General features: G+C 38.0%; 1 protein-coding gene across 1 annotated transcript in view; it reads left to right on the forward strand.

The window, feature by feature from the left end:
- Positions 1-3,029: 3,029 nt before the first annotated feature.
- The window catches only part of tagapb (T cell activation RhoGTPase activating protein b), a 54,366-nt gene continuing 43,386 nt past the window's right edge, over positions 3,030-14,009 (forward strand). Inside the window, 2 exon segments of the mRNA XM_088325665.1 lie at positions 3,030-3,065; positions 3,727-3,812. Coding sequence (XP_088181791.1) covers positions 3,030-3,065; positions 3,727-3,812 — 122 coding nt within the window.

The following is a 14,009-nucleotide window of genomic DNA, read 5'->3' on the forward strand; positions in this document are numbered from 1 at the left end:
TGCTATTACAGTAATAATATAATTAAAAAAAAATACTACAGAAATATTACACTAGTAAAGAGGTAAAACGACAGTAATATTACAAAAACTACTACTAAAAATACTACTATGGAAGTACTATAAAATACTACCAAAACACTACTTTAGAAATACTTCTACATTACATTCTGATTGGCTGGCAACCAGTTCAGGGTGTCCCCTGCCCGATGATTGCTGGGATGGGCTCCAGCACCCTTGCGACCCTACTGAGGAAGAGTGGTGTAGCTAATGAGATGAGATGAGACTTCTACATTAATACTACAAAAAAAAATACCACGGTAATAGAGCTATTATAAAAATACTACTACAGAAATGTTATGACAGGGAGTACTACAAACATCCAACTCCAAAAATATTACAGCGAAAATAATTCTAAAGTACAACTACAGTAATACTACAAAGACACTACATGTATATTACCAAATAACAAAAAACATTACAAAAATACTACTATGGAAATACTAAAGAAATATTACCGCAAAAATACAACTACAGTAACAGTATACATATACTACAATAATTATATTATAGAAATACTGTAATAGAAATACTATAAAAACAAAACAAAAGTAATACTGCATCTATACTGCGGAATTTCCACAAACATTCGACTGCGAAATACTGCAAAAATACAACGAGTAATACAACAAAAATACTTCTATGGAAATACTAAAAAACTGCGAGAGAAACACTAAAGAAATACTACTATGGAACTATTAGCATCTACTAATTTGCAAATCGTTGTTATCGTCTTGGTCCTTTCGTTTCATGAAACTGCCATTTTTCTACCCAGACCAGGACTGTGGTGGCGCAGAAATGTACAGCAAATTATAATGACAATAATAGATTGTCGACGCTTGGGCGCGACCGCATTTCGTAATATAATGCATCAAAGCAAGTGAGCCGTTTGAGTTGAGCCGAAAAAGCCGGTTCTCCAAAAAGAGACGGACTTTGTTTCACTACACAAGTACCGCATGAAATCCGATGTTGGATGATGCATGATGGGAAATCCCCATGCAGCAGACGCATGCGCACAATAGCATCAAACCGCTTGCTTCGTTTGCAACGAAAAAAAACGATAACGAGATAGAGGCTACCGCGGCGAACTCCTTTGACTTGATGGATTTGCCGTTTTGTGATAGTCGGTGTATACCGGATGGTACCCATAATTGACAAATTTGCGTTTTTCCGCACGGATTTTCTTGTACGTCGTACACGTCTTAAAATGCATAATAAACGTACTTTGTACGGCAAAAACATACAGGTTGACAGGTATGATTTTAAAGCAATGAATGAGTCAAATAAGACGAAAATAAAACAAAAATTGTAGGTACTCTCTGTAGGAAGTCACAATCAGTCTTGTGCGCATTCGCACTAGGCATTGGAAGGACATCTCGGCAAGGTAATGCCAAACTGTTTTGCACCAGCCCTTTTTAAAGAAAAAACTCATTGCATTTTTAAATACACACACTTATACTTGTCTGTGTTGTTGTAACGTGGCTGTAAGCAGAGGGCTCCCACACCCTATCGTGGGGTGTGCCTTGTGTATGTGTTAAATACTAAATAGAACCAGCTACAGAGACTGCGCCCTTTCACATGGTGCGCCCTATAGGCGTGAAAATACGGTAATTCAGTATTGGTTGCTATGTGCGCAAAACATTTCATCTTCCATGTGGCTCGGGACGGAAGCAATTGTATGGGGATACTCCATTTACAATATAGTGGTACAGATGCTGTGGACTGAAGTTAGGAATCCTGGAGGATTCGGTTAGATCTGTAAATATATCAGGAGGAAAACTGTATTGGTTGATAGCTAGTCCTGCTAATGCTATCCTCTGTTTCTCTAAATAGCTCCCTTTTTGTTTTTTTTTGACAAGGTGAGCTACCTCATCTAACAGCTGCACAACATTAATTTAAGTTGTCATTGCCAATAGTGGAGAATAGTACAGCTTTTTTCAGTTGTTGTTGTATACTGTTTACTGCGGTTTACTACCGTCTGTCATGTGGTCGTCACGTGATTGGATCACGTAGGTTCAAAATGTGAATACTACACCGAAAAATGAACAGATTATGTAAGTGCTGTATCTAAGTCAGATCAGGAGACTTCTGCTACTGGTAACCACAAAAAACAGTACTACATTACATTTCAAGAGGGGGAGCAAACCCCTACCAAATTTTTTTTTAAAAGGCATGGAGAGGAATGGGCACATTCAGGCTGTACTTGCCCATAATAGAGTGCTTCGAGGTCCTAAGATTACCCACAATGCATTGCTGGCGCCCATTTTGGAAGTCCACAAAGCTTTTCACCTTATTGTTATTGTTAAGCGAACCAGTTAGATTCTACATTGTAATGCCGAATACGTGCGTTATTGTTGGCTGTTGTAGCCGAGGGGAAAAGGGTGGGAAGGGCTTCTTTAGACTTCCGAAGTGTGTTTACGATCAGGGGATTGAAGCTCAGGAGAAAAGTGAACAGCGAAGACGAATGTGGCTGGCAGCTATCAACCGGTCGAATTTGCCAAAGCTTGACTGTGTTCGTGTTTGTTCTGACCACTTTCTGACAGGTAAATTGAATTATTTATGATGTAGAAATAATTTTTTAAAAGGTTATGGGACATGTGTACTTCATGACAACAGCTCGACGACCCCAAACTACTTTTATAACATATATGTGAGGTATTTCGCCGAAAACGACATTTAAAAACCGAACAAAACTCCGTTTCTCATTCCTACACTATTTTGGTGGAGAAATTCAACGCGGTTTCAGGGAAAGAGAGTCTCCTTTCCTCAGTCAACTCGCGTCAATAGAGGATTTAAAGCCCCCGAAAGCTAAGCTAACTTAGCCACCGGTGCGTCGTTCGGAGAAGCGTTGCCTTTCCCGGGTTGTTCAACATAGAACAAAAAGGAAGCAACATGAGAACAACATTCCCCTAAACCTGCAACACAGTTGCAATGGGCACACAGAATCGATGATGACTTGTCAACAATGATCCATGGTTGTAAACTTGGCTGAGACAAACTCTGAGAATGTAGAACTTTCCCTTTCACAATCTTGTTTTCATCACCTTCGCTTGTGTGCACAGACACATCCCGAACCCAACCAGACACAAATCTGTCGTAGGCTTCCATACTTTTGTAATTTTGAAAATCCTTCAGTTCACAAAAGGGACTTGGGTGGAAAATGAGATAGTTAACAAGTTTGATGTAAGTCACACAAGGCAACAAATCGGGATCAGACTTCCAGTCCTTGTTTTTAATTTTGTAGGGATCCAATTTTCCAATAAAATGCAACTTCGCAGCGTACCGCTCGCGTGCTTGCTTGTCTAAACTCTCCACGTAGTTTTCCATAGTGTTGATGGACAAAATCCGTACACAAACGAAGCTAGTTGAGTAAATAAATAGACAAACTGAGTAAATATTTGCTCCTCTCGCTATCACCGCTTGTAATCGACAGACTTCCAAGATGGCGGCACGAAGCCGAGTTACTATTTTTAGCACAAAGCGCGGAGCCCTCTATACACCAGAGTACGTGGTACCTTTTCGACGGTTAAGCGGCCCCTGAACAAAAAGTACTTGAAATGGATGTTTTTTTTCTGTTTAATCGATGCACCCAAAACAATAATAATCTAGTTACGTAAGGAAGTGAGTTGGCAGTGGCGGACCAGCCCCCCCCGTTCCTTTATTTTCCAGAACCTCCGAAATTTAGCTCAGCGACGCCGATCCGCCCCATCATTGATTTTGGGAAAAGCTTTGGACTTGCCTTGGCCTGCAATCAGGTTAGTAGGACGAAATTAAAGCTAGTGAAAGCTGGAGAGGGAAAATCTGTGCATTTGACAACGTACTCTGCATAAATCTGCTCCTTTTTCTTTAATCTACTAGTCCAGAGAGTTTTTTTTCTACTATGTGGCCCCTGAGCTGAAATGAGTTTGACAACCCTCCTACAGAGCATTTGTGAACAGATCTGAAAAATGCTGTGCCAGTTGATCACCATCAAACCTTACGTAACTTGAGCTGTTTGGTGAGAAAGGATGGGAAAATATTTTCTTTTAAGATTGCAAAACCTCCCAAAGATTTGTGGCTATAATCGCAGAAAAAAATTAAGGTTGTGCCAAGTATTAAATCAAAGGGGGGCAATATTTTTGCAACACCTACTTTTCAATTTTTTATTTGCTCGCAATATATAAAATGCTGAATACATTTCGTTTCTTTTCACAATCTGATCTCACATGTTGTCTATTCTTAGCAAATATGTTATGTTTTCTTTTTAAATCTAGAGGTTTGAAGACTGAAATATGCTAATATGCCAAAAAGTTATTGTGGGAGCAATTCTCAACCTTCGGACCAAAAAAGAAAATGTCTTCATAGAATGTTAGGTTAATGAGTTGGAATAAAACATTATCAAGATTCCACCATTGTTGAATTAATTTCACCAATTCAATGTATAAATAATACATACAGTAATTTCTTAAACAGATGAAAAATCATGAGACGACTTTAAACCCATCATTTTGTCCGTCTCTGTGGTAAAATCCAATAAAAGTGTGATTTTCACTTTTTTCAAAGTAATAGGATTCCAATAGGACCTGTTATAGTGCCTTGAAAAAATATTCCTTTTGGATCATCCCTTTTGCCCCAATAAACTGTTAAAACTTTGCTTATGTGTCCTGTGTTTGGGTCCAGCCTGCAAAACAAAAAAGTTTAAATGGACAGCCAGGTCTGCAGTAATTTGCAGTGCTTTTATGCTTTCTCCATTTTCATATTATTACTCGTACAATGCTCTGGGTGATGTACAAATGTTGTGTTGACATTTTTAGTCATTTAAGTCGACAGTGATCATTACAAAGTCATCAGGGAACTTCTGGAGTCCTTTTGCTCAGCTGAGAGAGGGAAAATATTTTGGAAAACCTATCAAAATTTTCAATATAAATATGATGTAAAATGTTGAAAAAATTGTTCAGACTTCATGATTGTGTCTCACGTGTTGTTTATTCTTAGAACATATTTTCAGTTTTTTAGCCTAAGCTAGAAGCCTAAAGTGCGACAATATGACAAAGAAAGATTCTTTGGGGGCGGTCAACACTTTCGCACCTATTGCAAAATTTTTTCTCCCCTGTGTGCGCATTTTTCCTATGCCTTACTTCCTTGTTTTTTTCTATCAAATTGAAGACGACCGAAAATTGAAAAAAGCGAACAACAGCTGAAAATTTTCAGGAAAGGGGGCAATTTTCTTGAGTGGGAATGATGCACATCACTCAAGCTAAGTGCTATATATATATATATACACCCCATTGGAAACATGTAATTTTTGAATAGCTGATAATCTTCGAGACATCCATTTGCTTTACTTTACGAAGTGTAGTCATATCTATATATAAGCAGCATTTTAGTAAGGAGACAAAGATTGACAGCAGATGTAGAAGAAAACGCATGGTGTCGGAGTTGTATATTAATATAAAACTCATTGCTGGCAAAAATATTCAGGTCGAGACATTTATAAAGTTTAAAGCTACTGCGCAAATGTAGTGAGCCAGGCCCGGCCGCCATCTTGCTTGGCCGCCCAGGCCGAACTGACAACATCTGGGTCAGTAGGCGTGGTTTATTGAAAGGTCGCACATGCGCAGTAAATGGAGTCGCACATGAGTGCTACATTACAACGGAAATTAGACTGAAAACGTATTACAATGGAAATAGACTGATCTCTTTAACGTGACTATGTGTGTGTGTGATGATAACTTGTATAATTAAAAATAGAAAAACAGGGTAAACAAGTTAATTTCATAGCATAGAGTCTGAGAAATACACAACTAAAAGTAGCCTACTTTACATTTCCCCCCTGTTGTGAATTTCAAAGAACATCAATAAAAACAATACCAGTGGTTTCAAATTCAAACATTATAAAAGAAAACATCAGATTGGTAATCTCATGGAGAGGCAAAAACCTTCAAAAAGGAAAAAAAAATTTCTCTCCTCCCAGGAATGTCTCTTTCTGGAAAAACAGAGGATAAAAAACAGACAAACAAAAAAAAAAAAAAAAAAATTGGACACCTAAAACAAACAACAACAAAAAACGCTTATTTTTCAGTTTAGTTCATTCTTCTCAAAAATGAAAACAAATCTCTAGTTAAGCAATCGTTAACTATAAAGGTCATTGATGGAGACCGCGAGAATTAAAATAAACAAAAATAAAAAGAAACCCCAAAATCCTTTTCGAAACTGTAGCATCGCTAACTAGGCAACATATTATTCCAGATAGTTCTACCCATTCAGCCCATGACTTTATAGCCTTCTTAAATAAGAAGATTCAACGCGTACGGGAAGAAATTTCTAAAGACATTGTTAATTCATCACATATTAAAAGGTTGAAATCTATCGATGGCCGTGTGGAGTCTTGTAGGTAGTGTATTAGTTTGTAATGTTACATATGGGCAATAAACATTCTCACACGCCACCTTTACCACACCAACTTCCGTGATCTCTTAACAACTCTATAATGACAAGATACTAAAACGGATGAGTTTGTTTGTTAACGAAGAGTAAAAATAAAAAACTAGAATCTCGTTCCTGCCATTGCCTAGAAGAGTTTTGGCGGACATTTCTTTCACGGTGCTTTTACGACCACAGTCCGGAGTTTTTGACGTTGTTTCGTTGGCGTCGATGTAAGCAGGGGCCCGACTGGCCTTACCCGCTCGGATCTTTATAGTGGCTAGGGGATCGATGATTGTCTCATTTTCATCCCCCTGCAGTGGCCCTGGTGAATCCAGGCACTCCAACAGCCGTGGGGGCGATGAGCAGAACCATGTAAGGGCCGTTCCAGCGTGGAATGGACCAGGCCCCTCGCTCCACCAGCATCAGATCACCACGGGTCACTGTCTCCTGTGTGGATGAGAGAAACAGAGATAAATAGAGATAAATAGAGATAGAGAAAAATAGAGATAGAGAGATAGGAAGATAGAGAGAGGTAGAGGGACCTAAATTTTTTTTTTTAATTAGGTTATCCTAATTAGATGTTTATCCCCCCCTGTTGAGACATTTCCTTATGGCTCAATTTAACCTGAAAAACCACTCATTCATTTATTTAAATAGATTCGTATATTTTCTTAAATTATCTTTATATTTATTGTAAGTGAAGACAAAATCCCCGCTATAAGTTGACGTATCCATTCTGAGCACTTTATCCCAAGACTCCAAATCAAAAATAAACAATTTATTTTTCAAAATTTTTAGCTCTAAAGTTTGGCTTTTTATTAATTTCAGTCAGTGAATTTGTTTAACTATTATCATCATCAAAATCACTCACCCTGATTTGAGTGACATTGTCTTTTCTTTTTTGTGGATTGGTCATTGTCCAAAAATTCGGTGTGTACTTTTTCATTTTCCCTTCTTATTTTACTTTTTTGATTTTTATATGTGTTATCTTGCTGTTGGCCATCCCTCTCGAGGCATATGACCAGGGTAGATCATTAAATCATCAACTTAGCCAAATAAAACGCTTTTACTGTTATGATTCATTCTTTGTTTAGCTTTTTGTAAAAATAATAACCGATGCTTTATCTTCTCAGTGAGTAAATTTGTTTAAGATAACAATATTTTACAAAGAAGGCAGGTAATTCACACTCAAGGTGAATAACTCAGCCAAAAGGAAAAATGCCATCCAAAAATATTTTCAATGTGGGCAATACTCTAACGGTGTATGGTCATTCTAATTGATTATTGTTAAGCTATTTGACAAACATTTGGATTGTTTTATTGTGTTATATTATAGCATATTCTTTTTGTGTAATATTTTTCTATCCGTCCAAAACTTAAAACATAATTTGAATTTCAAAAAACAATCATATGGAGAGCTTATTCAGTAGACAATTTTTCATCAATTGCAGACAAAACTAGTGTAAGATTTTAACCCTTATTATACTGAAATCTGACCAAAAACATTTCACATGTCTCGTTCTGAAGTTAGAATTTACCAGCTTCTTTAAAACTTACCCCCAACTGAGTTCAAAACTCAGTTCAACTTTTATGAATACAAGTGAAATAAAACAGCGTATATAATTTTGCAGGATAAATTTATCAATTTTCCTCATGTACATATACACTTTCTATTAACAAGACTCTATGTAACTTCAAGCAGACGTATTCTTGAATGTTCTTGTGTTCCAGGCCTTGATTTGCGTATTCCACAGTACATTCACCATTTGAATGTTGCTCTTTGCCCATCAAAAGTACTTTTTCAAAATGTGTCCATCTCAAAAACGAAATGAAATTACTTTATTGTCTTTTGTCAGTTCCACTGACAATCAGTTCAGGTATCTCCTGTTAGCTGTCCAAAAAGCAGCTGGGGTGTGCTCCATCACCCTCGTGACCTCGCTGTTGATAAGTGGCGCAGACAATGGATGAATGGATGTCTTTGTTAATTTTTCCAACTGTGTTCCCCATCACAACAAATAACAAATAACGTTTTGGTCTCGCGGTTCAAGTTTTTATTTTTCTGCAGGCCGATCTTAGCTAACGAGATCTCGTCGCTTCGAGATTCCATCATTGTTGTGGTATTTATCGTCGAGCGAAGGTTAAGTCCATCTTTTTTTAGAGAACCAGCTTTTTTGGCTCAACTCATTAAAGGGAGCTCTCAAACGGCTCACTTACTTTGATGATTGATATTACGAATTATGTTGTATAAAAAAGTTAAGGAAAGAAGGAAGTATAAAAGGAGAAAATGAAAAAAGACAGGCCTGTGGCCATCTCCCTGATCGGTACATTACCAACAACAATTTGATGCAGAAAATGAATTAATAATTTGATGATTCAAACTAAATGAATATATAGATTTCTACTACAGTGAGACCTCGGTTATCGCGCTTAATGGGGACCAAAACCACCCGCGATAAGTGAAAGTCCGCGAAGTAGCGGCGCACCTTCCAAAAAAACAAAAAAAAATGTTTTTGTTTTTGGTTTTTTTAATTATTATTTTTTAGACCCGGTTAATGTGGAGCAAACCACGCGCAAAAAGTGAAAATCTGCGAAGTAGCGGCGCCCCTTCAAAAAAAAAAAAAAAAAAAAAAAAATCTCATCTCATCTCATTATCTGCACCGCTTATCCTTATTAGGGTCGCTGGGGGGCTGGAGCCCATCCCAGCCATCTCCAGGCAGTGGGCAGGGGACACCCTGAACTGGTTGCCAGCCAATCGCAGCTGCAAATCACATTAGTTCTCGCAGCTAGCTGCGTTCTTCATCAACACATGAGCCGAGTGATCCACCGCTAAGAGTCGTACAGCTGGGCGATTTTACGTCCGCCCGGGACGATCGGAGACAAATTCACGACAGGGTTTATACTTGCGCCGCTCCGCGGGTGCCGTTCGGTCGCATCCGCGAGCGAGCCCCTAACCCGCGGCGCGGGTACTTTCAGGCGCGATACGCACGACACCGCGACCAGCCGAGCGGGTCGGGCGCTCGGCGCGGAGGTCGGCGCCCGGCGTCTCCCGCCCGGGCTGCGATGGCTCTACATGGCGCTACACGGCCCTCGATGGCTCCGGCCGACGGACGGTCGGCCGCGGGGGAAAGGGGGGACCTGTGGGGTTAGGGGGGGCAGTGAAGCGGAAGCCGCACCAAAACCGTGCGCCGGGAATCGAGAACGGCGCGCCACGCTAGGGTCGTTGGCCGAGGGGGATTCCCGCATGAAGTGAAAATCTGCAAAGTAGCGACGCCCCTTCCAAAAAAATAAAAAAAATTACTATAGCCGTTACAGACCGCGAAGCTCTGAAGCCGGGAACGTCGAACCCCGAAGTAGCGAGGTCCTACTGTATATATTTGTCACCGATTTACAACCTCAACCTCGATAACACTAAATCTTGGGGGCCCATAGATCTCTGCCAGGACTCACAGATCCCCGAGCATGTGAGTCCCCTCAAGGGCAAAATGAACACTGTACACTACAATATCTCTAGTACTCCAATTTTTTACATCTATCATCATCTATTATCATTATTGAATGTTCGGATGTCAAACGATTTCATATATATATATATATATATATATATATATATATATATATATATATATATATATATATATATATATATATATATATATATATATATAACATGTTTATGGTTCATACCGGCCGAATACAAACACATAAAACATTTTCTTGTTTTTCACCTATTAACACTTTAGTGATACTCTTTTGTTATTTTACTCACCTTAATAACTCATTTAATACCTTCCTCTTCGTTCCATTTCCTGGTTCTTCTATTTTCTGTGATGCTGTTAATAACTTGATTATCTTCAAAATTGATATCGACCTCTAAATCTTGTTTTCTGTACCTCCTTGGTCTGGCCATGGGGGCTGCCATGGAGAGTCCAAATGAGACAAGAGCCACATCTCATTGTTATCACCATCTCTATGACTTATAAGGTAGCGTTAGTGAAGTGGTGTTACTGCAGACTTAATTCTGAAGTATTCCCATGGTAGTATTTTCATAGTAGTTCCATAGTAATATTTCTGTAGTATATCTAATATTTTCTTATTGTAACAATGAAATAGTGTAGTGTTTGTATAGTAATTATATAGTATTTTTGTAGTAGAACTTTTATTATAATACTTTGCCATTGCATTACTTCTTCCTTTGTGGTTAACTGCAAATGAATGGCTGGATTAAGAGAAATTAAACCCGAGAGGTTTAACTCAAACCCAAGTGTGGAACAACTTATTCGATTATTTTGCTTACCTCTGTGCTCAGCATCCTCTTTCTATAATATCATTTGTGTATGTATTCTGTGGTATGTCTTTCTTCTTATTCTAAAGCAAAACAATATGTTGTGTCCATGTTTATTTACATTCAATTAGATATTCATCCTTGTAATAATTTACTTTTATTTTTCTAGCTTTTCTATAAAAGTACTGTTATAAATGGTAAAATGGTCTGTATTTATACAGTGCTTTTCAAGTCAATGAAGACCTCCAAAAGCACTATATAATGTGTTGTGTTGTGTTTTCATACCTACCCATTCATTTTAAATCAGCTAGATTTAAAATGAAATGATCTGCATTTATATAGCTTTTCAAGTCAAGACTTCCCCAAAGCACTTTATCGTGTGCTTCACATTTCCCAAAAGCAGCCGTGCAGCCATGTAAGGCGCTAACCTGCTTATTGGGAGTATTAGGGGTTCAGTGTCTTACCCAATTTTCAAAAAAATATTATTATTCTTTTTAAATTAATTAGCTTTCCCCTATACATTTTTCTTTCTTTCTTGTATGCTCTTTGTCTCTCTTTTCCTTATTTTTTTTCTTTCCTTTCCTTACGCGCCCTCTCACACTGGCTCTTTAGCTCACCAGTATAATGCGAAAATGATGTATAATCATCTCACTAAATTATAATTTTTCCTTTAAAACATTTAAATCTACTATTTTAGCTCTATCTATTAAATGTGAAAATGACGTATCTTGATCTGCAACAAGTTATCTTACTTTTTTGTATTCCATTCGATACATTTTCATTCCATAATTTTTTAGAAGAAAGTATTTATTAATGATTTTTCAATATTTTTGTATAAAAATGCCTTTATCTCAAATTAATCTATTCCAATTCACTCAATTAGATTCTTCCTCGTCTTTCCAGTCCTTAATCTTCCAATTTTGAACTGAAACCAGGAATATTTTATCTTTTTCGGTATTATTTTATCTTTTTCGGTATTATTCTTATTATCTTGATTTAACGCATCTAAAATCACTCACTCATATTTTTCCTAAATTCTCACTCCTTAATTTATCGATTTTCATTTAAAAAAACAAAAAAACTTTGGACCCGGGAAAAAAATCTTTAGGGCCGTCTGTGGCCCGCGCTCCCTATGTTGTGTACGTCCGCGTTGAACACCAATTTCTCAACAAGTTAATTTTTTCGACTCCATACAATATGTCCTATCAATCCCTCTTAACGCATTACTTTTTGGACAATCTCCGCTATTTTTAAAGGTATTCTGTATCACTTTAAGAGTACTTTTAGATCGTTTTTCTAAACACAAATGACATTTAAACAATCAGACAATATAAGTAAAAGGTTTATAGGAACGATGACAAAACACTTCACAAGACAACAATTAAGACACACAGGGCCCAGACAAACGGATTTCAAATTAAAATTGTTTAATTTAAAACGTGGACATATTCCTTTTACTGAAGCCACGCGTTTTATTTTGATCGATTTATTTGTACACAATTTCAAATAGGGGACTCCACCGTTTGCAGAGATTTAAACTTTAAAACGCCACCGTTTGTGGCGTTTTAACTGTCTTCAACGGAAGATTCACCGTTTGCGTATCTAAACTGTGTCAGACTTACACTATTTCGACAAAAAACGCCACCTTTTGCGGACCGTTTCGGAAATGTGTATTCTTGGGCTAGTAAGCGGACTTTCTTCTTTATTCGTACTTAGCTAAGGTTTATGTGAGGCTGATTGCCTCCTGGCACGCAGGTCTCGCTTATAGCACCCCTATCGTTAACGTTGTTTAATTTTAAATGGCTTTTCTTAATATTATTAATATTATCCTAATTTTATATTAATAAATGCATTTACCTGAATACGTATGCCAGCTTGGTTCAAATGGAGGTTGTCTGAGCCGATTTCAACAAAATCTTTCGTTGTTACCCTGATGTTGCTATTGTCGCCATTTTGTTTTTGCTCTAAGCATGCCATGCGTTAGTATGCAATCCACGACAATCGGGTAAAAAAAATACCATCCCGGGTTTAGGCACCAAGATGTCGGGGTTACATATTAATATAAAACTTATTGCTGGCAAAAATATTCAGGTCGAGACATTTAGAAAGTTTAAAACTACTGCGCAAATGTATTGAGCCAGGCCCGGCCGCCATCTTGCTTGGCCGCCCAGGCCGAACTGACAACATCCGGGTCAGTAGGCATGGTTTATTGAAAGGTCGCACATGCGCAGTAAATGGAGTCGCACATGAGTGCTACTTCACATTACAACGGAAATTAGACTGAAAACGTATTACAATGGAAATAGACTGATCTTTGAAACGTGACTATGTGTGCGTAATGATTACTTATATATCGAAAATATAGATAATAGAAAAAAGGGTTAAACAAGTTAATTTCATAGCATAGAGTCTGAGAAATACACAACTAAAAGTAGCCTACTTTACATTGGCCACGACAATTTCTTACCGTGACCTGCAACACTTATTTTTGATGCCGGTATCCAAAGTGACAAATTTAAAGCTTTAACTCTGCGTTAAAGCGTTAAATCTACTTTAACTTGAGTAAAGTCAAGAGCAAGAGATAAAGCTTCAACTCAGTGTTAAGTTACTTTAACTCTTGAGATAAGGTGTCACCTCTGACCTAAAGGTACTTTTACACATGACTGAAAGCTTTAACTCAGAGTTAAAGCAATAAAACTACTTCAACTTGATGATAAAAGTCAAGTCAAGTCAGGTCACATTCATTCGTATAGCCCTTGATCACAAAAATGTCTCAAAGGACTGCACAGCATTACAATTACAGCATCACCTGATCTTAAACCAACATGCGGGCAAGGAAAAACTCAAAACTTCAGCGTGAGGAAAAAAGAAACCTTGAGGAGAGGCCTCACAAGTGGTAATCCCCGTTCCAGGATGACTAGGGTGGAATAGATTTAGCATTGAGTCACAGTACACAAACATAGTAAACATCAATAAAAGAAAACACTAAGTAACATGTTGAAATTTGTCTGGAAAGTGCATGACAGCAACAACGCTTCAAGACTGTAAACTAGTACAAAAAGTCCATAACAGCATCAACGTAGCTTCCCATCTCTGCCTGCTGGTCGATTCAGGCGTTGACGTGCTTCAGGTCCAGACGCAGGTCCGCTGACTCATCTCAAATCATCCCAAATAGTCCTTCTCCTTCATTTCACCACCAGCCAGCCAGTGGGAAAAAGACAGGACAATAAAAAATATGAGATGGGCATTAATCATTCAGATTCAG

The sequence above is a fragment of the Urocampus carinirostris genome, chromosome 20, assembly GCF_059441175.1.
Source record: "Urocampus carinirostris isolate Australia breed hairy pipefish chromosome 20, RoL_Ucar_1.0, whole genome shotgun sequence".
NCBI lineage: Eukaryota > Metazoa > Chordata > Actinopteri > Syngnathiformes > Syngnathidae > Urocampus > Urocampus carinirostris.